General features: G+C 43.5%; 1 protein-coding gene across 1 annotated transcript in view; it reads right to left on the bottom strand.

The window, feature by feature from the left end:
- The window catches only part of CACNA1S (calcium voltage-gated channel subunit alpha1 S), a 761,524-nt gene that overhangs the window by 348,375 nt on the left and 386,431 nt on the right, over positions 1–26,718 (bottom strand). The window contains exons 16-17 of the mRNA XM_083173194.1: positions 7,692–7,785; positions 4,893–4,962 (exon numbers count right to left, since the gene is read on the bottom strand). Of these exons, the coding sequence (XP_083029320.1) occupies positions 4,893–4,962; positions 7,692–7,785 (164 nt within the window). The remainder of the gene's footprint in view (positions 1–4,892; positions 4,963–7,691; positions 7,786–26,718) is intronic.

Genomic DNA, 26,718 nt, shown 5'->3' with positions numbered 1-26,718 from the left:
CCCAACAGCAGGGTGTTGCGGTCAGTCGGCTTGGAATATACTGTGGTTTGCAGTTGGCCATTGGTCAAAGTGATCAATACATCCAGATATTCAATCTTATCCCTTTTGATCTTATAGGTGTATTTGATCGGGTTGTTACTACTGTTGATGGCTTGAATGTGGTCCTCGAGTATTGAAATAGGGCCTGTCCAGAGGCAAAACAAATCATCGATGAACCGACAATATAATAGCATGTGCTTGGAGATGTGCTCAATCTGTAGGAATTTTTCACTTTCCTCAGCGAATATAAAAATGTTCGCGAGGCTCGGGGCGACCGGGCTCCCCATTGCACACCCAGTTCTCTGTCTGTACAACTCTCCATTGAACATGAAGTAATTTCGTTCAAGGGTTAATGTAAGTAATTGGACAAATAAATTATGGTCCACTTCGTCAATGTTATTTTTTCTTAGAAACTCAGCTACTGCTGCCACACCCGCTGATTGAGGAATGGTCGTATACAAACTGCATACGTCGAGTGTTACCAGGACAGTGCCTGGCGGAATGATGGTAACTTGTTGTAGGCGGAGCAAGAAATCTGTGGTATCCTTAATATATGTCAGCTGTAGTTGTACGTGAGGTTGGAGTAAGATGTCGAGAAATTTGGAGATGGGCTGGTACAATGAGTTATTGGCGGAAATAATGGGTCGGCCCGGTGGCTTTACAGGGTTTTTGTGCAATTTGGGTACAGTGTAGATGACTGGTATGACTGGAAATTGTTGAGTAAGTGCTTTGACCAGATTTTTGGAGATGAGCTTATCTTCCATGGCAGAGTGTAACAATGAATCCAATTCCTGTTTATAACCACCAGTAGGGTCTGATGGCAATTTGTCGTACACTAGGGTGTCGCTAAGTTGGGATTCAATTTCGTCCTTATAATCCTTCAGGTCTTGGACGACAATCGCGCCCCCTTTATCTGCCGACCGAATGATGATGTGTCGGTACTTGGCAAGATCATCTAAAGCTTTCCTCTCCTCACGGGTCAAGTTGTAATGAGGGTTGGTGGCTGCTGAATTGTATTTAGTGACCGAGGCATCTACTAATCGAGAAAATGTCGGCAAAGAGGTGTTGGCAGAGACGGGGTCAAATTTGGAGTGGCTTCTGGATTGAATGAATTGTTGGATGGGGCTCTTGTCCTCAGGTGACTCGCTGTATTTTGGCCGATAATCAAAACGGACAGTTCTCTACCTGGATTGCAAAATAAAAGGCCCATGGCTTGTTATACTAGGGGCCGCAACATTAAAGACCATGTTGTACATGCAGATATTACTGGCTTCGATATACCACCACCGCCATCCAATTTCCTTACTAAATCGCCGGGTTGTTATAAATGCCTCAGTTGCACCACGTGCAAAAATTTAATAGCATGCAAGTCATTTAAACATCCGATCAATCAATCCATTATCCCTATTAAACACATTCTCACGTGTTTAACGACACATGTCGTGTATTTATTATTCTGCCCATGCCAATTACATTATGTTGGTAAGACCATCCGCACGATCCGTGACAGAATGGCTCTGCACCGATCGGCAATCAAGAACGCTATCCAGAGCAAATCGGCAGACCAATCTGTGGCCCGTCATTTCTTGGAGGCGGGCCATCGGATCACTGATTTAAAGTTTATCTTAATAGATCATGTTCCCCCTTTTCGCCGTGGAGGCGACAGAGACGGAGCCCTGCTCAAATTGGAATCTAGATGGATTCATAGGTTACAAACCAGCAAACCTTTTGGTTTGAATGAACGCTTCAATTGGAGTATCCTTTATTGACATTATCATCCTGTACAGGTCCTGTCATGTGTCACATCTTTGCAGCAGCGTTCTGCTGACACCGCTTCGCCAAGCATGTCATTATTTACAGTGTGTTTAGCGCAGCTCTCACTGAGCTGTCCGTTCTCTTTACATGCATGTTGTTGTTTACATTGGTTGCTTGGTTTCGCAGGATGACGTCCGGTGGCTGGGGGCATCAACTACACAGGTTTCCCAGGCTACGGGAGCGTGTTGATGACGTCAGCACTCTGTTACAGCCCTGCCATAGGGGTGGGACGGCGTGCACCCGGCCACTGGACGGATCAGCCTGGTAAGTGTATTTATATCCTTGCTGGTTCATTCGTTCTTGTTGTATTGCATGTCAGGTCTTGATGAAAATGCTGTCATAGCATTGAAACGTCGACTATTGAATTGGCATGTTATTGAAATGATTATTCTTATATAAAAAAAGTTTACTATTTCTACCAAGTCCCCTGGAGTGACGCCATTTTCTTTCTTCTACACTAATACGTTGGAAGGCACCCGGGGCATTTATCCTTTCATTCTGGGAGTGCCGGCTCGCACAGCTCTCTATTATAATATATATATATATATAATATATATATATATATATATATATAATATTAATAATAATAATAATTGCTGCCTTTAAATTAACACATTGGTGGCAGTGGGCAGAAATATATAAACATTGGTGGTCAGTGTGTTTAGCTGGGCAGACAGCACTTCTGTGCTGTCTGCTCCGTGTTGTGCAGGGCGGGGCCAGCTGGGTGTTTAACCTGGCCGGGGAGCAGCAGCAGCGCCAGCCGGGCGGCCAGAGGGAGAGCGCAGGGTGCCGTGAGTATGACAGACGAGGGGGCAGCGGGGCGGTCCGCCGGGCTGAAAGTGGTTAATCTTTCAGCCCGGCAGGCGTACACACATGGCGATGATGGATGAAAAACCATCCATCATCGCCTCATCTGCTGGTAAAACCAGCAGATGAACCACTTTCCTAGCGATGATGCGGGAGCGCGCATCATCGCTAGTGGGCAATCTTTGGGCCATACACACTAGGCGATTTTGAGCCGAAAATCACTCAAAATGGCTGTTTTGAGCGATTTTCAGCTGAAAATCGTCAAGTGTGTATGGGCCTTTATTGAGGACAAGGGAAAAGCAAAACTGTTAAATGAGTTCTTCTCATCAGTATTTACTAAGGGAGAGCAGACTGTGGAACGAACATTTACCACAATCGGGACAAATAAGCCAGATCTCATTGTGGATTTCACGCCGAAGGAAATAATACTGAGGCTAAGCAAACTCAAAACAAATAAATCACCAGGGCCAGATGGGATTCATCCGAGGGTATTAATGGAATTAAGGGATGAACTAGCTACCCCCCTACATTATATCTTGAGCAAGTCACTATCGTCAGGTATAGTACCAAAAGATTGGAGAATAGCAGAGGTAGTGCCAATATTCAAAAAAGGAAAAAGGAAGATCCCGCTAATTACAGACCCATTAGTTTAACATCAATTGTGGGTAAACTATTTGAAGGATTTTTAAGGGATGGTATCCAGGAATATTTAGACCATCACCGTCTCTTCAGTACTAACCAACATGGGTTTGTGAAAAATCGTTCATGCCAAACTAATCTACTGGGGTTCTATAAAGAGGTTAGCAAAAACCTCGATAATGGAAATGCTGTAGATGTGATTTTCCTAGATTTCGCTAAAGCATTTGATACTGTCCCACACAAGAGATTGATTAATAAAATGGAGAACCTAGGATTGGGTGAAAATATCTGCAGATGGGTAGGGAATTGGCTATGTAATAGAGAACAAAGAGTGGTTGTGAATGGTGCCGTATCAGATACGATACCGGTACTAAGTGTAGTGCCCCAGGGTTCGGTTTTGGGGCCCATTTTGTTTAACATTTTTATTAACGATATTGGGATAGGGTTACTCAGCAATGTATCCATCTTTGCGGACGATACAAAACTTAGCAAAGTCATCAAATCACCAGAAGATGTCACCATGCTTCAAAATGATCTTGCAATTCTAGATGAGTGGGCAAAAAAATGGAAGATGAGGTTCAATGTAGATAAATGTAAGGTTATGCACCTTGGGAGACACAACCAGTGTGCAAGTTACAACCTTAGCGGAGAGGAACTGGGTAATTCCATACTTGAAAAGGATCTAGGAGTCCAAATAGACAGCAAACTGGGATGTAGTGCCCATTGTAATGTAGCTACAAAAAAGGCCAACAAAATTCTGGCATGTATTAAGAGGGGAATGGAAACTAGGGACTCAAGGGTAATTATGCCACTGTATTAAGCATTGGTGAGACCTCACCTCGAGTACGGAGTGCAGTTCTGGGCCCCACACTATAAAAAGGACATCATAGAATTAGAAAAAGTCCAAAGGCGAGCAACAAAGCTTATTAGGGGAATGGAGAATTTAAGCTACGGGGAGCGATTAAGAAATTTGGGACTATTTACATTGGAAAAAGAGACGTTTAAGGGGGGACATGCTCAACATGTACAAGTATATCAAGGGCCAATATAAGGAACTGTCACACACCCTCTTTTCTACTAGAAAGGAATCTAGGACACAAGGGCATGAGTATAGATTAGAAGAAAAAAGATTTCATTCAGCTAGTAGAAAGAATTTCTTTACGGTCAGAACAGTCAAACTCTGGAACTCTCTTCCCAGAGAGGTGGTAACGGCTGGCTCATTAAATGCGTTCAAGGCAAAGTTGGACAAACATTTACTGGAGAAAAACATCCATGGGTACAAATAAGAAATATAATTTGTCTGTAAAATATCAGAACCTACCAAATCAGCAATGGATATCTATACCAGGCTGAACTAGATGTTAAAGGAGTGACTTCCAAAATGTCGACCTTCACACCTGCCTGCTGGTGTCGTCTTTTTAAGAAACCCGTGAGAGTGCCGCCCGTTTGCCCCCCCCCCCTCCCCTGGGCAGGTTGGAGGGGAGTACCATCATTCATATTGCCTCCAGGCACCTGGGAATAACTTACGCCACTGCTACTCTACATTGTACATTTGTGCAATTTGTAAGTAAAGAAAAATGGCAATCTCTTACCTGGGAAGTCAGCAGAAGGATAAGGATCCTTGATTTCATTTACATTAGACTCAAATTCATCTATCTTTAGCTGCAGACAGTTGGAAAGGCGATAGAATAAAGAACTTTATTACAGGATCAACTATCTATAGTATCTATATCTATATTTGAGTAAAGTATACAAGTCAATGAAATAAATTTCCTTTTAAATCTCACACATGCAGGACTGTGGTTTTAAATTAATTAAAGGTCATACTGTATAATTAAGATTAGGCAAATATGAGAATAGTAAATACCCCTGATTAAATAATTCTTAACTTGTTGAGAAATTGTATAAACATGCATAAACTATGGAATTGATCTAGTTACTTCACTTATTGCCAGTATTGTACCTGACCAGTGTTGTAGCATAAATACATGATTAGTTCACAATTTTGTAGTAAAATGTCCCAAGTTCCTCACTCCAGGTTAACATTTAGTTAGTATGCACATTTTTTTTTTCCAAATGTATTTTATTGAAGCATAAATGACGAACCAGTATGCACATTTTATATTTATACAATAATACAATTTAGAACATACGGTCTAAATCTTTTCTTGATTCAGAAAAGGTAACCAGGTAGATAGGTTCTAATAAATAAAACAGTTAATCTATGTAGAATATTTACCTATTCTACATAGATTTACTATTTTATTTATTAGAACCTATCTACCTGGTTACCTTTTCTCTCTTTACCTTTCCTATCCTATGTGCTTCCAGTCTATGCCCTAGATGTAATAGCAGCGGTGCGAAATGTTGGCCAAACTGTGACTTTCTTTTTTTAAAGGGTCAATCATTGACAAGTCATGGTTTGTTAAACGATTTCCCCTTTAAAAAAAAGTCTGAGTTCCTCCATCAACCCGCACAGTCACTAAACTCGGTCACTAATCCCTATATTTTCCTGATACTGCAGGAAAATACAGGTGTTTATTCTTATTTTTACCTAGAGAAGAATCAGTTGGTTTAATATGAAATAATCTCAACCAAAAGTTTCTAAGAATAACAAATTTTGCTCATTATGTATAAAGTATCATGTATGCCCTATGCTGGCAGTTCAAAAATGTAATGGAAGATATAAATAAAATAAAAATTCATGAGAGTTTGTACTTGGGATTTGCATGGAAAATGCAAACAATTATTATCACTCTACCATAGCTTCCATTTGGCTACTGAGTCAGTTTTACAGAGAGTTCTTCACAAACTCCACCAATGTGCCCTAGATGTAACTCAGTTAAATTGTTCCATGAAATAGTAGCAAAAAGAATAGAAATGGATACAGTTTGATGCGCCTGGCAGCCTACAGTGGGTGCACATACAATAGTGACCCCTAACTACAGAAAAACAGAAAAACAGTGACCCCTCACTACAGAAAAACAGAAAAAACACATTTGGTAATTAGCCACTTTTCAATCTATGTCACATGTCCATTGTACCCCCTTGAATTTTATTTTATGTTTGTGTGCATAAATAAATGGTATTACACCATCTACTGCTCTCTGTTTTTTTTTGGGTACCCATCCTACAAGAGGGACATCCTTTTGAGCCGGAGGGATTATTGATCACTTTCTGATATTTGAGAGTCGGTTTTGGGAGAAGAGGAACGCTATACCCCTAAGAGGGACGTAAGGTGTTTTATTTGATTACAAGTTACCTGACTGTCTATATTGGAGAAGAGGATCCTTTCTCCATTTCTAGGAATGTAACATTCCTTTAACCAGGCGCCAACGGAGGGAGCACTTCAATTTGTTTTGTTACTTCTGTTCCATGAAATATTCATGGCTAATGAAATGGACCACTTCATTGGCAGAATATGTCTTTATGGATTCTTAGTCCTATTCAAATTGACAGTCCCAGTCTCAGCTTTATTTATGGACTTAGGGTCTGATTCAGACTCAGTTGTAATTTTGTGAAACTTTGCAAAATCCCAACTGCCGGGAATAGGTTGCAAGTGGGTGCCTAGCACAAGGAAATACCACCCCACTCACCGGATCCCTCTCTATGATGTGCCCGCAATATTTTGCAGCCAAATCGCTAAAGTGTGAATGCTACACTAAACAGCAGTGAGCTCTTAGATGAGGGGGCAATCCAAAAAGCCCCATAAGCTGGCATTACACGTGAATTCTGCTAAAGCCCCGATAGGTAGCCCCAGGAGTTCAGTTTTCTTCTGATAACACATGGGTCTGGGAACTTATCCTGAATCGCATGTGTTATTGCCTGATAACAAGTCATTTACTGGATGGTAATAATGTTCTTCAGTATACTAGTCTTTACCCTCAAAATGCTAAATTATGAATGCAGTGGCGATACTATAGGTGCAGGAAAAGCAGAACAGTAAAATATCTTACCAAAAGTTTACACCTCCCTACAATGGCTTGAGCATATTTGAACTTGCCTACCCTCCTGCATTCTGCAGGAGACTCCCTTAAATAAAAGCAATCTCCCTCTCTCCCTCATTAGTCTGGTAATCTCCCTCATTTTTCACAACCTCTCCATATATGGAACTATATATCTCCTGTGGGTGGAACATGACATGCCCTCTCAATGGGGCACTTTGCAAAATTCTACTGCCAACTATAAACTCCCTGAAACTAGTTTTCAAAAGTAGGCAAGTATGGGCTTGAGACATCTTGAAAGTCATCACAATCACTGAGAGAGAAGGGAAAGCTCATTATACACAACATGGTAATTATGACTGCAGGACATTAAATATATTTTACCTTGTTAGGAGAATATCTATTAAAGAATTTTAATTGAAAAATTAGATATAAATATTCCCTTACCTTAGCTGTTGTAGGTATTCCTTCCCCTTTTGCTTTCTGTTCTAATTTTTTTGCCAATAACAGCTTCTCCTCCTCTGATTTATCTGGGTTTGCTCTAAAATTATAAAGCACTGCTTACTTTAATTCATCTTACATACAGATATAAATAAAAGACAAAGAGAGCATGATATTAAGTATATATGTACTACTAAAAACACATTTTTCATCATTGTTACTCCAGTTTGTGGTGATGATAGAACCTAAAATAATCAAAGGTTACATCAAACTTGCCTACTCTCTTGGAAATGTGGTAGCACTCCCAGCCCCCTGGAAAGGAGGAAAAGTCTTCCAGAGCCTGCCTAAACCAAGCCAGCCCCACCCCAGCAGCAGAAAGTGGGCAATGCAATGATGTGAGTTGCAATGAATCCATACTAACTCTCTGTTTTGGTAATCTGAGCATTGTATAATGGGCGTCAGGCCTGCGATGAAGTGATTGTGTTTTCAGGCCCCCCGCAATGCCCACCTATACTAATGTTACGCCCCCTGTTCTGGCAACCATACCCTCCCTTTCCTGAAGGCAGCCACAAAGTTGGCAAGTGTGGGCTACATCACAGATGGCTGTGACATAAACCTAAAGTTCATTTAAACATCTTCGACCAGGGATGCTCAACCCAAGGTTAAGTAAATACTGAATTGCACTCAGCCAGATGCTGTGCACCTGGCACTTTTCAGGTTTTGTGTTTTGGTTTTAGATCTGGATTGGTTTTGGCAAAAGCATCCTTTCAGGTTTTGGATCTGTATTTAAAAAAAAAAAACAAAAAAAAAAAAACAGGCTTGCTGCTCCTCCATCCTCTGAAGCATATAGAGGGTTGAGTTCCACCACATCACTACCTCTTGTTTTAGATGATTCTAGGTGCAGGTTCAGGGGCGTTTGCTTTCACTCCAGACTTGAATAGCAAAAGAGGTCTGCAATTTTTCGGGTCACCGTAAGCATCTCTGGTTTGAGCAACTTATTGTGTGAGCCATACATAGGACATGCTGGAATTTGCCCAGATGTAATGCCTGCACAATATTGGTGATGTTGTCAGATACCACAAATATGCAGAATCTAAGAGGAGTAAGCCATTGTGCAATGATTTCCCTCAGTTTCTCTAAGAGGTTCTCCGCATTGTGCCTCTTAGTGAAACCGGTGATACACATATAGCCTGCCTTGGAACAAGTTGTCATTTCTGCGATGCTGTTTCTGGTGCCACTGCTGTTGCAGGCAAAACATCTACCTAATGGGCTTCCACAGTCATATAGTCCTTAGTTTGTCCGTGGTTAAGTGTACAATGTGTACAACCACATTTTTCAGTACACAGAGGACACCTTTTCTGATGTCTCTGTACATTCTGGGTATCGCCTGCCTCGTAAACTGTAATCTATATGGGATTTGGTGCCGGAGACACACTACCTCCATCAATTGTCTATATCCCACTGCATTAATGGCAGATACCTGATGCATGTCTAACACCAACATAGCTGTCAAGGCCTGAGTAATCTGCTTTGCAATAGCATGACTGTTTCATACTGTACTTCATCTTCCTCGCATAGGACTGTTGGATGGTCAATTGCTTAGTGAAAGTAGTGGTGTTACAACTTCCTCTACGGGATGATGAACAACTCCCAACAGCAGCAGATTTTATTACATTTTCTGAATTTGACAGTGACTTTTTATGGAAGCGCTGCAAGTGATGTATAAGGGAGGATGTTCCTAGGTGGTTAGCGTCCTTACCCCTACTTATTACACCTTTACATAAGCTAAATATGGCAAGATGAGCTGGCAACAGAAATCTTGGTACCCCATACACTATCTCTGGGGGTCCCCCACCCTCTTAAATGCTTTCAACTCCTGCCCATACTTGATCCTAAACTGGATGCACTCCCTTACCCTGTGGCCTCATTTATCACATGTATAGCCTCCCTTAAACCGCAGACTGGGCTCTATCACATTGACACACTCCCTCATCCTGCAGACTGGGCTCTATCACACTGATGCGTTTCTTCACCCTGCGACCTTCATTATGTCACACTGACACAATCCCTCACCCTGCGCTCGATTACATTAGTGAACAAATCATCTCCCAGTCCTGTATTTGAACATACTCCCTCACCCTGCGGTCTGCATTATATCACACTGACGCAGTCCCTGACCCTGCATTTTATCACACTGATGCACTCCCTCACCCTGCGGCCTGCATTATGTCACAATGATGCAGTCCCTTACCCTGCACTCTACCAGACTGATGCACTTCTTCACCCTGTGCCTATCACAATTATGCACTCTCTCACCCTGGCCCTGCACTGTATCATAATGATGCACTTCCCCACCCTGAGGTCTGCATTATGTCACACTGACGCAATCACTCACTTTACGAACTGCGGCCTATCACACTGACACAATCCCTCACTCTGTGGCCTGCACTGTATTACATTGACACACTCCCTAACCCTCCCTCACCCGCAAGCTAATCCTGACACACCCAGCTATTGCTTAACCTTCATAACCTGCTGCATAATTCCCCCCCCCCCCTCCAGCAGCTTAACACACCCCACATACAGGTATATACAATCACACCACTTTCTATTGCCTTTAAAACATCCGCAGAGTAACATACATAGTAGTAACATACATAGTAATTAAGGCTGAAATAAGACGTTAGTCCATCGAGTTCAACCTACTTTATCTAACTTGTAATTGCTGACTTGACTAATATCTATAGGAATCCCTTAGTGGCCAAAAATGTATCCAGTTTTGTTTTAAATTCATTAACAGTAGTTGCTGTAGTCACCCCCACCGGCAATGAGTTCCAGAATTTTACTGCTCTAATGGTAAAGAATCCTCTTTTTAATTCAGTACGGATTTTTTTTTTCCTCGAGCCTCAGTACATGCCCGCGTGTCCTAAGTATAAGCCTGTTAGTGAACAAATCATCTCCCAGTCCTGTATTTGAACATACTAATCATATCACCTCTCAACCTCCATTTCTCTAGTGAAAACATATTCAGCCTTTCTATGTACGTATTCCAATTAGATTATGGGGGTTATTCTAGTTCACTCGGAAAGGCACAATCAGACTCATGATAGTACAAATTTGTTTGAAAAATGGACAAAACCATGTGCACTGCAGGTGGGGCTAATGTAACATGTGCAGAGAGAGTTAAATTTGGGTGTTTTATTGTTTCCGTGCAGGGTAAATACTAGCTGATTTATTTTTACACTGCAATTTAGATTTACGTTTGAAGTTTTCCCCTCACATAAATCTAACTCTCTATGCACATGTTACATCAGGCCCACCTGCAGTGCACATGGTTTTGTCCATTAGAGAGTGATTGTGCCTGTCCGAGTGAACTAGATTCACACAAGAGATTGATTAATAAAATGGAGAACCTAGGATTGGGTGAAAATATCTGCAGATGGGTAGGGAATTGGCTATGTAATAGAGAACAAAGAGTGGTTGTGAATGGTGCCGTATCAGATATGATACCGGTACTAAGTGGAGTGCCCCAGGGTTCGGTTTTGGGGCCCATTTTGTTTAACATTTTTATTAACGATATTGGGATAGGGTTACTCAGCAATGTATCCATCTTTGCGGACAATACAAAACTTAGCAAAGTCATCAAATCATCAGAAGATGTCACCATGCTTCAAAATGATCTTGCAATTCTAGATGAGTGGGCAAAAAAATGGAAGATGAGGTTCAATGTAGATAAATGTAAGGTTATGCACCTTGGGAGACACAACCAGTGTGCAAGTTACAACCTTAGCGGAGAGGAACTGGGTAATTCCATACTTGAAAAGGATCTAGGAGTCCAAATAGACAGCAAATTAGGATGTAGTGCCCATTGTAATGTAGCTACAAAAAAGGCCAACAAAATTCTGGCATGTATTAAGAGGGGAATGGAAACTAGGGACTCGAGGGTAATTATGCCACTATATAAAGCATTGGTGAGACCTCACCTAGAGTACGGAGTACAGTTCTGGGCCCCACACTATAAAAAGGACATCATAGAATTAGAAAAAGTCCCAAAGGCGAGCAACAAAGCTTATTAGGGGAATGGAGAATTTAAGCTACGGGGAGAGATTAAGCAATTTGGGACTATTTACATTAGAAAAGAGACGTTTAAGGGGGGACCTGCTCAACATGTACAAGTATATCAAGGGCCAATATAAGGAACTGTCACGCACCCTCTTTTCTACTAGTCTAGGACGCGAGGGCATGAGTATAGATTAGAAGAAAAAATATTTCATTCAGCTAGTAGAAAGAATTTCTTTACGGTCAGAACAGTCAAACTCTGGAACTCTCTTCCCAGAGAGGTGGTAACGGCTGGCTCATTAAATGCGTTCAAGGCAAAGTTGGACAAACATTTACTGGAGAAAAACATCCATGGGTACAAATAAGAAATATAATTTGTCTGTAAAATACCAGAACCTACCAAATCAGCAATGGATATCTATACCAGGTTGAACTAGATGGACGCAAGTCTTTTTTCAGCCTTACCTACTATGTAACTATGTAACCCCCTATGTCCTTTTTAAGGTGTGGTGTCCAAAACTGAACAGAATATTCCAAGTGTGGTCTTACCACTGCCTTGTAAAAAGGCACTATAACATTGGCATCCCTTGAATCAATACCCCTTTTAATGCATGTCAGTGTCCAGTTTGTTTTTGCTGCTGCACTTGAGCAGTGTGCACTATTACCCAATTTTTCATATATGATGACCCCCAAGTCCTTCTCTACAGCAGAATTTACTATAATAACTCCATTTAGCCTATAAGTATTTTGTTAATTTTTGTTCCCATAATGAATTTCTTTACCTTTTTCAACGTGCCTATTTTACCTTTCTGCCCACCTTTCCAGTTTATTTAAGTCATTTTGTAGTGTTTCCACATCCTCTCCTGCGTTACTTTCCTTACTCAATTTCGTGTCATCTGCAAATATTGCAATTTTACTCACTATGTCACTTCCAATATCATTAATGAATGTATTAAAAAAGGTGGGTCCCAATATTGAACCTTGCAGGACTCCACTTTGGACCTTACCCCAGCTGGAATGTACTGTATGCCATTTACTACAACTCTCTGTTCCCGACTGTGCAACCAGTTGTTAATCCAATTACAAATTTTATCTCCTAACCCTAAATTACCCACTTTTATGAGGCACTGTATCAAAAGCTTTAGCAAAATCAAGCAGTATTACATCAAGATTTCCCTAAGTCCAGCCCCCTACTGACTTCCTCATAGAAGCTACTGTAATTAAATTAGTCTGACATGATCTACTTTTGACAAACCCATGCTGAGCCTTACTTATCACTTTGTCCTAGACTAAGAAATTTTGGATACTATCTCTTATTATTCCTTCTAATAGTACAGTCGTTATCCGGATTTGAATATAAATAATTCCAGCCCGAAGAAGTGGATTTTTTGGTCTTCTGCCAAGGCATGATGATGGGCTTCTACAGCCCATGGACAAAAACTGTCTCCCCTGGTGCCTGATTTAAACAAACCACATCACCATCAGAATCCTCCTTGTCATCTTCCGCCTCAGCGCCAGCTACACCCATATCCTCATGGTGTACTTCAACAGGGACATCTTCAATTTGAATATAAGAAACTGGACTGTGGGTGTTCCTTCCAACACTAGCAGAGGGTGTGCTAAAGGTGTAAGGAGCCATATTTTCCCGTCCAGTTTTGGGAAGGTCAAGCATCGCAACGGCCGAAACACTTGAACACTTGGGAATTTGTGATACCATCTTAGAACGCACAATTCTTTGCCGTACTTTTGCTGCTTAACTCTTTTCATTTTTCTAGTGGAAGGAGGCGGGCTTCCATCGTCATAATAAGCTGTGTCGTAAATGGCATATTTACAAGTTTGTGTTTCCCCTCAGATGATTTAACCCCATCCCGACATTTGACGTACATTTACGTCATGGTCGGGATGTGCTTCCCGACACATGGCATAAATGTACGTCATGCCATTTAACTGTCACCGCGTCTAGAGACGCGGTGACAGAGGGACGATGTCTGCTGTCCCTGACAGCAGTCATCTTCCCTCATTGCCCAGGGGGGGCAGCGATGCCTCCGCCCTTTGGCGATCGCTGTGATTGGCTGTTCAAATGTGAACAGCCAATTACAGCGTTTTCTGTGTACCGGCGAATAACGTAGCTGGTGACACAGGGATCGGTGGTGATTGGTGCTGTAAAGTACAGCACCAATCACCACCGGGTGTAAGGGTGACACTGGTGTCACCCCACCTGCCCCCAAAAGGCTGTGATTGGTCCGTCGGACCGACGGACCAATCACAGCCATTTCACCTCAGATGAAATAACGGAGACAGCCCTGCAGCCGCCATTCCGGTCAGGAACAGCGTGCAGAGCGGTCTCCGTGCCCATCTGTGCCCTATACTGACCTGATCAGCGTTGGTGGCATCCGTGCTGCCAGCTCCTGGTGTGACTTCCTTGTGCTGCTGCTGCAGCAGCGTCATTGTGTCAGAGATTTAAATTGTGTGCTATAATTTTGTATCTGATCACTATAAACTATAAACTATAAACTAAGTGATCAGAACCTTTTTTGGGGTGCAGGGTTTTTTTTTTTTTATATATACCCTGTCAGGTTGCACCCACAGTTGTGTGAATGCTGCCCCTGCTGCCCCTCACTGCTAATCAGTGTTACATCACTGAACAGCATTTTTGGCACAGGGTTGATATAATTTTTTTTCAGCAGTTTTTTTTTATTTTATTTTTTTGGAGAGTGCTGTGGGCTTTTTTTTTTAAATTGTTTTTACACCCACGGTGCTTTTGTGGGTGTCCTGTGGCCGCTGAGCGCTGATCAGTGACGTACATCACTGAACAGCATTTTTGGCACAGGGTTGATATAATTTTTTTTCAGCAGTTTTTTTTAATTTTTTTTTTTGGAGAGTGCTGTGGGCTTTTTTTTTTTAATTGTTTTTACACCCACGGTGCTTTTGTGGGTGTCCTGTGGCCGCTGAGCGCTGATCAGTGACGTACATCACTGAACAGCATTTTTGGCACAGGGTTGATATAATTTTTTTTCAGCAGTTTTTTTTTATTTATTTTTTTTGGAGAGTGCTGTGGGCTTTTTTTTTTAATTGTTTTTACACCCACGGTGCTTTTGTGGGTGTCCTGTGGCCGCTGAGCGCTGATCAGTGACGTACATCACTGAACAGCATTTTTGGCACAGGGTTGATATAATTTTTTTTCAGCAGTTTTTTTTAATTTTTTATTTTTTTGGAGAGTGCTGTGGGCTTTTTTTTTTAAATTGTTTTTACACCCACGGTGCTTTTGTGGGTGTCCTGTGGCCGCTGAGCGCTGATCAGTGACGTACATCACTGAACAGCATTTTTGGCACAGGGTTGATATAATTTTTTTAAGCAGTTTTTTTTTATTTTTTATTTTTGGAGAGTGCTGTGGGCTTTTTTTTTTATTGTTTTTACACCCACGGTGCTTTTGTGGGTGTCCTGTGCCCGCTGAGCGCTGATCAGTGACGGACGTTACTGACCAACATCTGTGCTCAATTTTTGGCGCAGGACCTTTTTTTTTTTTCTTACACTTACACGTGTTAAAGCACTACATACACACTACATACCCCCCGTGTTGAAATAAAGTTTGTACCCCTCCTACACTATACACGTGCTGAAACACTACACTTAAAAATAATAAAAATGTCCCAATCATCGCTAAGACTGTTTTCAGCGGAGGAGGCATATGCCCTTCTTGCCTCTGACACTGACACAGCCAGTGAAGTAAGCGATGAATTGGCATTTGTCTTAAGCTCCTCTTCCTCCTCTAGTGATGAGGGACCCCCTCAAAGACGCCCCCGTAGAGCAGCTGAGACCCCCCCCCCCAATGATTGATCTCGTATGGACCCCACCACCAGACAATTTTGAGCCCCAGGTTCCTGAGTTTTTGGCCAACCCAGGAATCCAATTTGATAGTACAGGCCTCAAAGAAATTGACTTTTTCAATGTCTTTTTCTCTGATGATTTTATAAATTTAATGGTGGACCAAAGTAATTTATATGCCCAGCAGTTTATTGCCCAAAACCCCACGTCATCATTTGCTAGGTGGACCCCTGTAGATGCAGTAGAGATGATGACGTTTTGGGGTCTGGTGTTACATATGGGCATAGTTAAAAAGCCAGAAATTAGGCAATATTGGAGTACAGATGTTCTGTACAGCACCCCACTTCATCGTATGGCCATGACCCGGACTCGTTTTGAGACGATCCTTAAATTTTTGCATTACAACGATAATGCACAGTGCCCACCCAGAGATGATCCCACCTTTGACCGGCTATTCAAAGTCAGGCCGGTCATTGATCATTTCAGCGCCAAATTTGCTGAGATGTACATCCCCCAAAAATTCATTTGTGTAGACGAGTCACTTATACATTTTAAAGGAAGGGTTAAATTCCGCCAGTACCTTCCCAATAAGAGGGCAAGGTATGGCATAAAAATGTATAAGCTGTGCGAAAGTACCTCAGGGTACACCCACAGGTTTAGGGTATATGAAGGGAAGGACACAAGAATTGAACCGCCAGAATGCCCCCCCCTCCCTCGTAGGTGTTAGTGGAAAGATTGTCTGGGATTTAGTGCACCCCTTCCTGGATAAGGGTTATCACCTCTATGTGGATAACTTTTACACCAGCATCCCCCTGTTTAAGGCCCTTGGTTCAAGAGGTACAGCAGCTTGCGGTACTGTGCGCAAGAACCAAAGAGGCCTCCCAAAAACGCACGTTGCCCAATTACTGAGAAAGGGTGAAAGCAGGGGAATATGCACCGAAAATATGTTGTTGGTCAAATATAAGGACAAAAGGGATGTCCTTATACTGACAACAATTCACGGAGACAGTACCACCTCCGTCCCTGTACGAGGTACCAGTACCCACACCTCAAAACCTATTTGTATCCTTGATTACAATAAGTACATGGGCGGAGTGGATCTTTCAGATCAGGTACTGAAGCCGTACAGTGCCCTGCGGAAAACAAAAATCTGGTATAAGAAGCTGGCCGTGTATATCATCCAGATGGCACTGTATAACGCTTACGTACTATTCCGTTCTACCAGCCAGACGGGGACATTTATGCACTTTCAAGAGGAAGTCATAAAGGGCCTAATATTTGGGAACCAGCAGGCAGAGGGCCCCAGTACTTCTAGTACTGGCCCCAGTACTTCTAGTACTGGCCCCCGTATTGTATCAGGGCAGCATTTTCCTAACAAAATCCCCTCCACTGGAAAAAAGGGCAGGACACAAAAAAGGTGCAAAGTTTGCTATAAAAAGGGAATACGAAAGCAAACTATTTTCCACTGTGAAACTTGCCCCGACAAACCCGGCCTATGTATGAAGGAGTGCTTTAAAATATACCACACATCTATGGATTATTAGGTTCATCATTTCACCGTGCTTCGGGGGTCTTGCTAATGCGACATAGCACCCACCATTCATTCCACCAGAATGTGTGATGCAAAATCCAAATATCACTTCTTCCCTTCTGAGTCCTGCCATGCACCCAAATGGTATTTTTGGGTCACATATGAGGCATTGCCGTACTCGGGAGAAATTGGGGCACAGATTTTGGGGTGCTTTGTCTCCTTCATTCCTTGTGAAAATGAAAAATTTTGAGCCAGAACTGCATTTTTGTGTAAAAAATGTAATTTTTCATTTTCACAGCCCAGTTGTACCACAATTGGTGAAACCCCTGGGGGTTTGAAATGTACACTATACCCCTAGATGAATTCCCTGAGGGGTGTAGTTTGCAAAATGGGGTCACTTGTGGGGGGGTTCCACTGTATTGGTGCTTCGGGGGTCTTGCTAATGCGACATAGCACCCACCATTCATTCCACCAGAATCTGTGCTGCAAAATCCAAATATCACTCCTTCCCTTATGAGTCCTGCCATTTTTTGGTCACATATGAGGCATTGCCGTACTCGGGAGAAATTGGGGCACAGATTTTGGGGTGCTTTGTCTCCTTCATTCCTTGTGAAAATGAAAAATTTTGAGCCAGAACTGCATTTTTGAGTAAAAAAATGTAATTTTTCATTTTCACAGCCCAGTTGTACCACATTTGGTGAAACCCCTGGGGGTTTGAAATGTACACTATACCCCTAGATGAATTCCCTGAGGGGTGTAGTTTGCAAAATGGGGTCACTTGTGGGGGGGTTCCACTGTATTGGTGCTTCGGGGGTCTTGCTAATGCGACATAGCACCCACCATTCCACCAGAATCTGTGCGGCAAAATCCAAATATCACTCCTTCCCTTCTGAGTCCTGCCATGCACCCAAATGGTATTTTTTGGTCACATATGAGGCATTGCCGTACTCGGGAGAAATTGGGGCACAGATTTTGGGGTGCTTTGTCTCCTTCATTCCTTGTGAAAATGAAAAATTTTGAGCCAGAACTGCATTTTTGTGTAAAAAATGTAATTTTTCATTTTCACAGCCCAGTTGTACCTAAATTGGTGAAACCCCTGGGGGTTTGAAATGTACACTATACCCCTAGATGAATTCCCTGAGGGGTGTAGTTTGCAAAATGGGGTCACTTGTGGGGGGGTTCCACTGTATTGGTGCTTCGGGGGTCTTGCTAATGCGACATAGCACCCACCATTCATTCCACCAGAATGTGTGCTGCAAAATCCAAATATCACTCCTTCCCTTCTGAGTCCTGCCATGCACCCAAATGGTATTTTTTGGTCACATATGAGGCATTGCCGTACTCGGGAGAAATTGGGGCACAGATTTTGGGGTGCTTTGTCTCCTTCATTCCTTGTGAAAATGAAAAATTTTGAGCCAGAACTGCATTTTTGTGTAAAAAATGTAATTTTTCATTTTCACAGCCCAGTTGTACCAAAATTGGTGAAACCCCTGGGGGTTTGAAATGTACACTATACCCCTAGATGAATTCCCTGAGGGGTGTAGTTTGCAAAATGGGGTCACTTGTGGGGGGGTTCCACTGTATTGGTGCTTCGGGGGTCTTGCTAATGCGACATAGCACCCACCATTCATTCCACCAGAATCTGTGCGGCAAAATCCAAATATCACTCCTTCCCTTCTGAGTCCTGCCATGCACCCAAATGGTATTTTTTGGTCACATATGAGGCATTGCCGTACTCGGGAGAAATTGGGGCACAGATTTTGGGGTGCTTTGTCTCCTTCATTCCTTGTGAAAATGAAAAATTTTGAGCCAGAACTGCATTTTTGTGTAAAAAATTTAATTTTTCATTTTCACAGCCCAGTTGTACCACAATTGGTGAAACCCCTGAGTGTTTGAAATGTACACTATACCCCTAGATGAATTCCCTGAGGGGTGTAGTTTGCAAAATGGGGTCACTTGTGGGGGGTTCCTAACTTTTAGCATCTTATGGTGCCTAGAAACCTACATGGTGCCTAAAAAATAATCTCATAAAAAGGAGGCTCCAAAATCAAGTAGTTGCTCCTTCTATTATGAAGCCTGTGGTTTGGTCAACATGCACACTAGGGCCACATATAGGATATTTATGAAAACAAAAGAATTGGGGGAATCAATTTTTAGTCACATTTCTCTAGTAAAATCTACTGTGTTCCTTAGAAAAATGTATTAAAATTGAAAATCTGCAAAAAAAATGAAATTTTCAAATTTCACCTACACTTTGTTTTAATTCCTGTGAAACACCTAAAGGGTTAACAAACTTCCAAAATGCTGTTTTGAATACTGTGAGGGGTGCAGTTTTTGAAATGGCATCATTTATGGGGGTGTCTCACATACAAGTCCCTCAAAGTCACATCAGAACTGAACTGGTCCCTAAAAAAATCAGTGTTTGAAATTTTCTTGAAAATTTGAGAATTTGCTATTTATATTTTAAGCCTCCTAGTGTCCAAAAAAATTTAAAAAAGGTTGAAATAATGATGGAAACATAAAGTAGACATATGGTCTATGTTAGTTATTAACTATTTTGAGTGGTATGATTATTTGTCTCACAAGCAGAAAATTTAACATTTTGCAAATTGCTAAATTTTCAATTTTTTTACGACATTTTGGTATTTTTCACAAAAAAACACAGACTGTATCGACCAAAATTTACCACTAACTTGAAGTACAATGTGTCACGAAAAACAATCTCAAAATCACTGGGATAAGTAAAAGCAAAAAAAAGTTATCCCCACTTAAGTGATACATGTCAGATTTGAAAAAAAGGGCTCTGTCAGGAAGGCAAAAACAGGCTGTGTCGGTAAGGGGTTAAATACTTTTTTGGAGTTATTTTACTGAACTTAGTTTTTTTGGATTTTACATGCTATGTACAATGGGCCTTGTGGGACCACATTGATGATATTTCACCATCTATGTCAAGACTATTGGAAGCTGCTTCAGCACTAGGATTATAGCATTATTAGTAGGGAATCTATTATCTTCCTCTTTTAATGTCTTGCAGGCGGGGCATTCCCTAGATGTCTTGACTAATCTTTCATAAACATATTGGTGGCCATTGCGTCCGTGGCATATATGGACAAAATAAAATATAGCCAATATCTAAACTAGGCACAAACTTACAGATAAACATATACACGTAGCAAGATGGGAAAGGAAAAATTATTATGAGGGAGGAGAGGGGGGGGGGAGTGATTGTGGGTCATTCCAGGCCTGAAGGGAGGAAATTATTAATGTATAAGCGCGCTAGTACAGAAAACATTCAGTGATATCAATATGAAAAATAGTATAAGGATCCATGCCGACATTCAGATTTCGTGGGGATCAGGGCCGCCAGCAGCCCCCTCCAAACTGGTGAAACATGGTACTCAAAGGGCATCCAGATTTGTAATCACAATTTGTTTGGTGTTGTCCTCCAAGATATTAAAAAAAAGGGACCATTTTCAATAAAATCTGCGTAGTCCATTTTGTTGATCCAGTCGGGCATATTTTCTTTCGAAGTACATGAATTGTAATAGCTTCTGTTTGACATGTAGTAAGTTTGGAGAAGCTTTCTTCGTCCAATAAATTAGAATGCATTTCCGAGCTACTGTAATAGTAGTAATTAGGAGTGGGACAGCATCGGTATCTTCCATCTGCCTATTATGAAAGGAGAGTCCCTTACAAGCTAAAGGGGACATTGACCATTTAACTGTGAGCATCTTGTTGATAAAGTCAATAACTTTACACCAAAATCTTTTAACTTTGAAGCAGTCCCACATGCAGTTAGTAACAGCCACATTTGTAACAATGGCCCAACTCTTCAGAAACCATATGCCTCCGTTGGTGAGGCGTGATATATGCTCTGTGAAGGGTTCGGATATGTACTTCTTGAAGGTACACAGATTTTAAAGATTTCATCGAGGACATTTGTAAATGGGTAATCTGTTCTATACTTTGAATATGCGGCAAATCGGTGTGCCACCTCTAGACAAACCCATCCCATTGTGGAGCTGGACATAACCCTAATGTAATTTTGGAAGCAATGGGTTTGGTCTGGCTCGAGAAGTGCCTCGCCTGGTAATACATAAATAAGTAGGACTTTTCTAATTTATATGTCTCAACCAATTCCGAAAAGGATAGAAACTGGCCTCCCGGATCAAACATCTTGCTAGCCAAGTCTAGACCTTTCTCTCTTCAGATAATGAAGCGTGAGTCCAGGAGGGAATGGGGGAAGGCCGGGTTTCCCCAAAGGGGTCTGTATGAACTCTCGTGGGGGTTAGAGTGCAGAATACGGTTTATCTGGTTCCATGCTTGATAGGTATCTTTAAACAAGATGTGGTCTCTGATCTCTGGCGGTATAGCTCCAGGACCTGAGAAAGAGGGATTGGGAGACCCGCACCATAAATTGATACAAATAATCTTGGTCTGTGGATGGATATAGTCCCACCTGACAGGAATCTTATAATATATCTTTCCTGGCTGGCTAGGGTGCTGTCCCCTGATTTGGAATTATACAATGTCAAAAGAGGAAATAAAAGAAATCAGTTTGGTTAGGACGCATTCCTCATCCACATAGTCTCTTAAATAAGAGACTATGGCCCTTATTCTGGTTGGTGCGGATATATCCACGTGCGTTCGGGCCGCCGATGTTTTGTGTTTGCGCATGTGCAGAGGCATATCTGCGCATGTGCGAACGGGACATACGTCCAAATTCCGCATGAATTGTCTACAGTACGAACAGGGGGAGGAGAGGGGCGTGAAGGGCTGTTTGGCCTCATTAACATATGCATACGTTTCATGGAAAACGCTGGGCATACGTATGGTAATGCGGCCATGACGCACATGTAGGGGGCGGACATATGACATTGCCGGATGTCAGCTGCCCGCCCAGATCCCTGCTTTTGCATGGAGAAATGCCCGTGTGGTCTGAGCTCGCGGGAGCTGCCTGACCACTCGGTCCTGCATTCAATGGTATGCGACCATCGAATGATGGGGGAGGTTCCAAGAGATGGAGGAGGTGTATCCATGAGAAATCTCTGCGTGCTCCGTGCGGTCAGTGGCTTACCGCATTCGGACGGAGTGAGCGATCCGTACGGAAGGCGGGGTTTAGGACGCACGGTCCTGGCCGCATATTCGGCTCCGGCCACACAGACCAGAATAAGGCCCTATGTGGATGAGGAGTGCGTCCTAACCAAACTGATTTATTTTTTATCCTCTTTTGACATAGCTCCAGGACCTACCTGCAGTAGCGTTCCTGGTGCGTAAGGGGAGAAGATATCGTGATCCAGATCCAGCATCATACTAGAAAAAGTGGATCTATTTAAAAACCAATCTCCTATATATCTAAAAACTGTATGGACAAAGCATAACAGTGCAGATCAGGATACCCTAGTCCTCCGTCTGTGGTTTGAGCCTTAAGTTTAATTTTTGCTATTCTAGGGTGCTTGCCCTTTCAAAGAAATTTAGCAAATAATGACTCTAGTAGCTGGATATCTGTTGACTTTAGGGAAATTGGCACCATCTGCATGCAGTATAGGATTTTTGGTAAGATAATTGACATGATAATTGCCATCCTGCCTATGAAAGAAATAGGGAGGTCTCTCCAAGCTTCAAGTTTTGTTTTAATCTGGGAGATTATTGGACCATAATTCAATGAGTATAATTTAGAAAGATCATTACTAATTTGAATGCCCAGGTATTTAAAGTGGGAATGACATATTGGGATCGGTGAATTCAAAGAATGGATCGATTGCCAATTAACTACGCCTAAAGGAAGGAGCTCAGATTTCGACATGTTAATCCTGTACCCAGAGATTTCACCAAATGACTCGGTGAGGTGCAACAGAGACGGCAAAGAGTGAGAAGGGTTAGATAAGAAAATCAGGGAATCGTCAGCAAATAAAGCTATTTTGATTTCTACATTCTTGATAGTGATCCCTTGAATTAGGGGTGATGTCCTAATTGCTATGGCGAGGGGTTCCACGGCAATCGCAAATAGTAGCGGAGAGAGGGGACAGCCCTGCCTAGCCCCCTCTTAAGTTGGAACGGTAATGACATCAGCCCGTTACAAGCTATCCTAGACATTGGTGATGAGTATAAGGATCTAATTATGTCTATGAATCTCGGAGGGAAACCAAAATTATTTAGGGATTGGAACAGGTGAGGCCAGAGTACCATATTGAATGCTTTCTCGACATCCAGGACTAAGTTATCCATACCCCTGTCCGCCCAGAGAACATGGGACCGTTGTATGGCTGCCAACAGCCTTCTCATATTGGTCACGGAATGCCTTTCGGCCAATATTTTTGTGAAAAGTTTATACTCTATGTTCAAGAGCGATATGACCCAGGGGAATTTAAATCATGGCCTTTCTTAGGGAGGAACTTAATCGTGGCATCTGAGAAGTACGATGGAAGTGCTCCCCATTCTACCCTAGAATTAAAGCTGGCAGCTAGTGGTTTAACTATTAGTGGCTCCATACATTTTAAAAAATCATTGAAAAAGCCATCCGGCGGGTGTGGCCTGGACGCATGAAGGCTAGGACGCTCATTCCTGAGCTCCCGCATCTCGCCAACTAAACCTACCTCCCTGAGGCTCTCTGCCGCTTCTGCGGACTCCATCTGCCCCCCCAATACCCTCCGGTGGGCTGCGGAGGTGTCAGTAGTCCCAGGGTCCCTCCCGACGGAGCTCCGGAGTTCGCGGCCTACCCCGCGATTGAAGCCGGGGCCTAAATTTGTAGCCGCGGCCGTTGCGCGAGCTCCAACGCGGCTCGGCGGCTGTATAACTGCGGGGGGAAGGCCCGGAGCCCCCCCTCTGCCTCTCTGGGTAAGCGGGCACCTGCCCTGACCTTTGGGGACCCTTGGCTTGTGCCCTGCACCAGGCACTTCATCAATCTGGGGGAAACTGACCTAGCCCCAGCCTACACTCCCACCTGCAGCAGCCTTAGCCCTCCCAGGGACATCAGACAGCTGCAGCAGAGGAAACAAAGATGGGTTGGGCTGAAGCGCTGCCTCTAAGTATAATGGTGTAGTAATGAGGAGAGGTGATTTGTAAGATAAATAATGCTTTTATTTGAAACAATGTGCAAATAATCACTGTAAAATATGGCATGCGTGATGGGAAAAGTCTGTTCCCAGTCGTGACTGGAATGTCTTTCCTCCAAGTTAGATGCCCGTCCGTCTGTCACTGTTTAAGAGCCCCGAGGGGAATGAGGGTGTCAACGGACCCCTTTACACCATAAACCCAACTGGGCTTATGTCTCTTTAGGCAGTTAAGTAATGACAGTTTTCTGGGTCAAGGTGGTACAGTCTGGCACAATGTGCTTAGGTTTGCAGAAGAGTGGTATATCTTGCACCAAGTGCTAAGGTACGCAGGAGTGTGGGTAGGTACGTACTGGGATTCAGCGAGGTGCGGCGTCCCGCTGGCTCGCTTCTTACCCTGTGTGTCCTGTGGCCGGAATATCCTTCCGTGCTCCTGCTGAGTTGGGCTCTACCCCTCTGTATGCGCAGCCGCGCTAGATGGGGGAGCCTGTCCGTGGGTCTGGGGTGACGCTGCAGCCGCAGCGTTCCGGTCCCCGTTGGTGGATGTGTGCCTGCCCGGCTTCACTGGCGTCGGTCTGGCGTTTCCTTGAAAAAGGCCTATTGGCCGAAACGCTTTGGACACAAGGCATTCAGCACTTCAAATCAAAAAACATCCCCTGCAGACCAAGAACAAACGTCAAAGTCTCCTCCGGCGCGAGTCGAGCGCACCGGCATCGTCTGACGTCACTCCGGGGATCAACGCCGATCTCGCGAGATCTGAGACCCGGAAGTCGCGTCCAGACCGACGCCAGTGAAGCCGGGCAGGCACACATCCACCAACGGGGACCGGAACGCTGCGGCTGCAGCGTCACCCCAGACCCACGGACAGGCTCCCCCATCTAGCGCGGCTGCGCATACAGAGGGGTAGAGCCCAACTCAGCAGGAGCACGGAAGGATATTCCGGCCACAGGACACACAGGGTAAGAAGCGAGCCAGCGGGACGCCGCACCTCGCTGAATCCCAGTACGTACCTACCCACACACCTGCGTACCTTAGCACTTGGTGCAAGATATACCACACTTCTGCAAACCTAAGCACATTGTGCCAGACTGTACCACCTTGACCCAGAAAACTGTCATTACTTAACTGCCTAAAGAGACATAAGCCCAGTTGGGTTTATGGTGTAAAGGGGTCCGTTGACACCCTCATTCCCCTCGGGGCTCTTAAACAGTGACAGACGGACGGGCATCTAACTTGGAGGAAAGACATTCCAGTCACGACTGGGAACAGACTTTTCCCATCACGCATGCCATATTTTACAGTGATTATTTGCACATTGTTTCAAATAAAAGCATTATTTATCTTACAAATCACCTCTCCTCATTACTACACCATTATACTTAGAGGCAGCGCTTCAGCCCAACCCATCTTTGTTTCCATTTATGACCCACAGGGGAAGTGGGTAACCCCTGAGGCTAAGCAGCGCCCATATCACTAGCCATTCTAATAGAGCGCAGTGTACACCCCAAACAGCTGCAGCAGAGGGCCAGAGTCTCCCTGGCACCAACCAGCACAAAGATCCCACCTGAATCTCCAGTTGTGACAGCTCTCTGCCAGGGCACTGCTCCCCATCAGCACTCAATTGTCTAATTCCTCTGTGATATCTAGCATATCTATAGCACTGACACAATAGGCCCTAACGTTAGGGCTCCATCTAGAGGTCCTGGACTATATTGCGACAATGACTCCAATTCCTAACTAAAAGACATGTTTTAGGAGGACCCCTTACACCTGGATATGTTTCCTGCGTGAACTAGCACCTGTCAATCCTATATCACCGCCTCTGTCTACCAGATCGTGATCTCCCAAATCAGCCGTGTGAGTGTACGCTGTCTCAAATATGCCTAACAAGCGCTCCAAAACACCCAAACCGGCACCACAAGTAGCCTTCTTTAAATCTCCCTCCATCAGTACCAAGAAAACCACTGAAGCAGGGCTGCATCTACCAAAATCACATCCCCCCAGTCCCGCTCAGCCCTCCGCGTCACCGATGGAACACCCAACCTCAGACGCAGATGCCCTCGATGACAGCCATGCTCTCACTGTGGGCTCCATGAAGCTCCTACTATCTCAATTCAAGAAAGATGTAACTGAGGAGTTTAAAACCACTCTACAAGACTGCCAGAGATCGATTGACGATTTGGGGGATCACATTGAAACCAAAATGGGTGAATTTGCTTCCTCACATAATACCCTGATCTCTTCACAGGAAGCCCTACAAGCTGAAGTTGTTACCCTGCGGGATAAACTCTCCGACCTGGAGGACAGGTCCCGTCGAAACAACATCAAGCTCCGCGGTGTTCCAGAATCGATCTCCAACAGTAGCTTGAATGATTATGCTACCGCCATCTTCCAAAAACTCCTCCCAAACAGCCTATCCTCAGACCCAGGGGCGGGCTGGGCCGGGGAGCAGGGTGCCATCTGCCCCCCAGGCCGCTCTGGCTGCGGGCCGCGCCGTCGCGGCCGTGTCCGAGGCCGCTTTGCTTTTCTTTTTTTTTTTTTTCACTGCCGGCGGCCATGTTCCTGT

This window comes from Crinia signifera, chromosome 2 (assembly GCF_055691185.1).
Source record: "Crinia signifera chromosome 2, ASM5569118v1, whole genome shotgun sequence".
In the NCBI taxonomy this organism is placed as follows: domain Eukaryota; kingdom Metazoa; phylum Chordata; class Amphibia; order Anura; family Myobatrachidae; genus Crinia; species Crinia signifera.
Note: the sequence above shows the minus strand (reverse complement) of the source record. Positions and strands in the feature narration are given on the sequence as shown.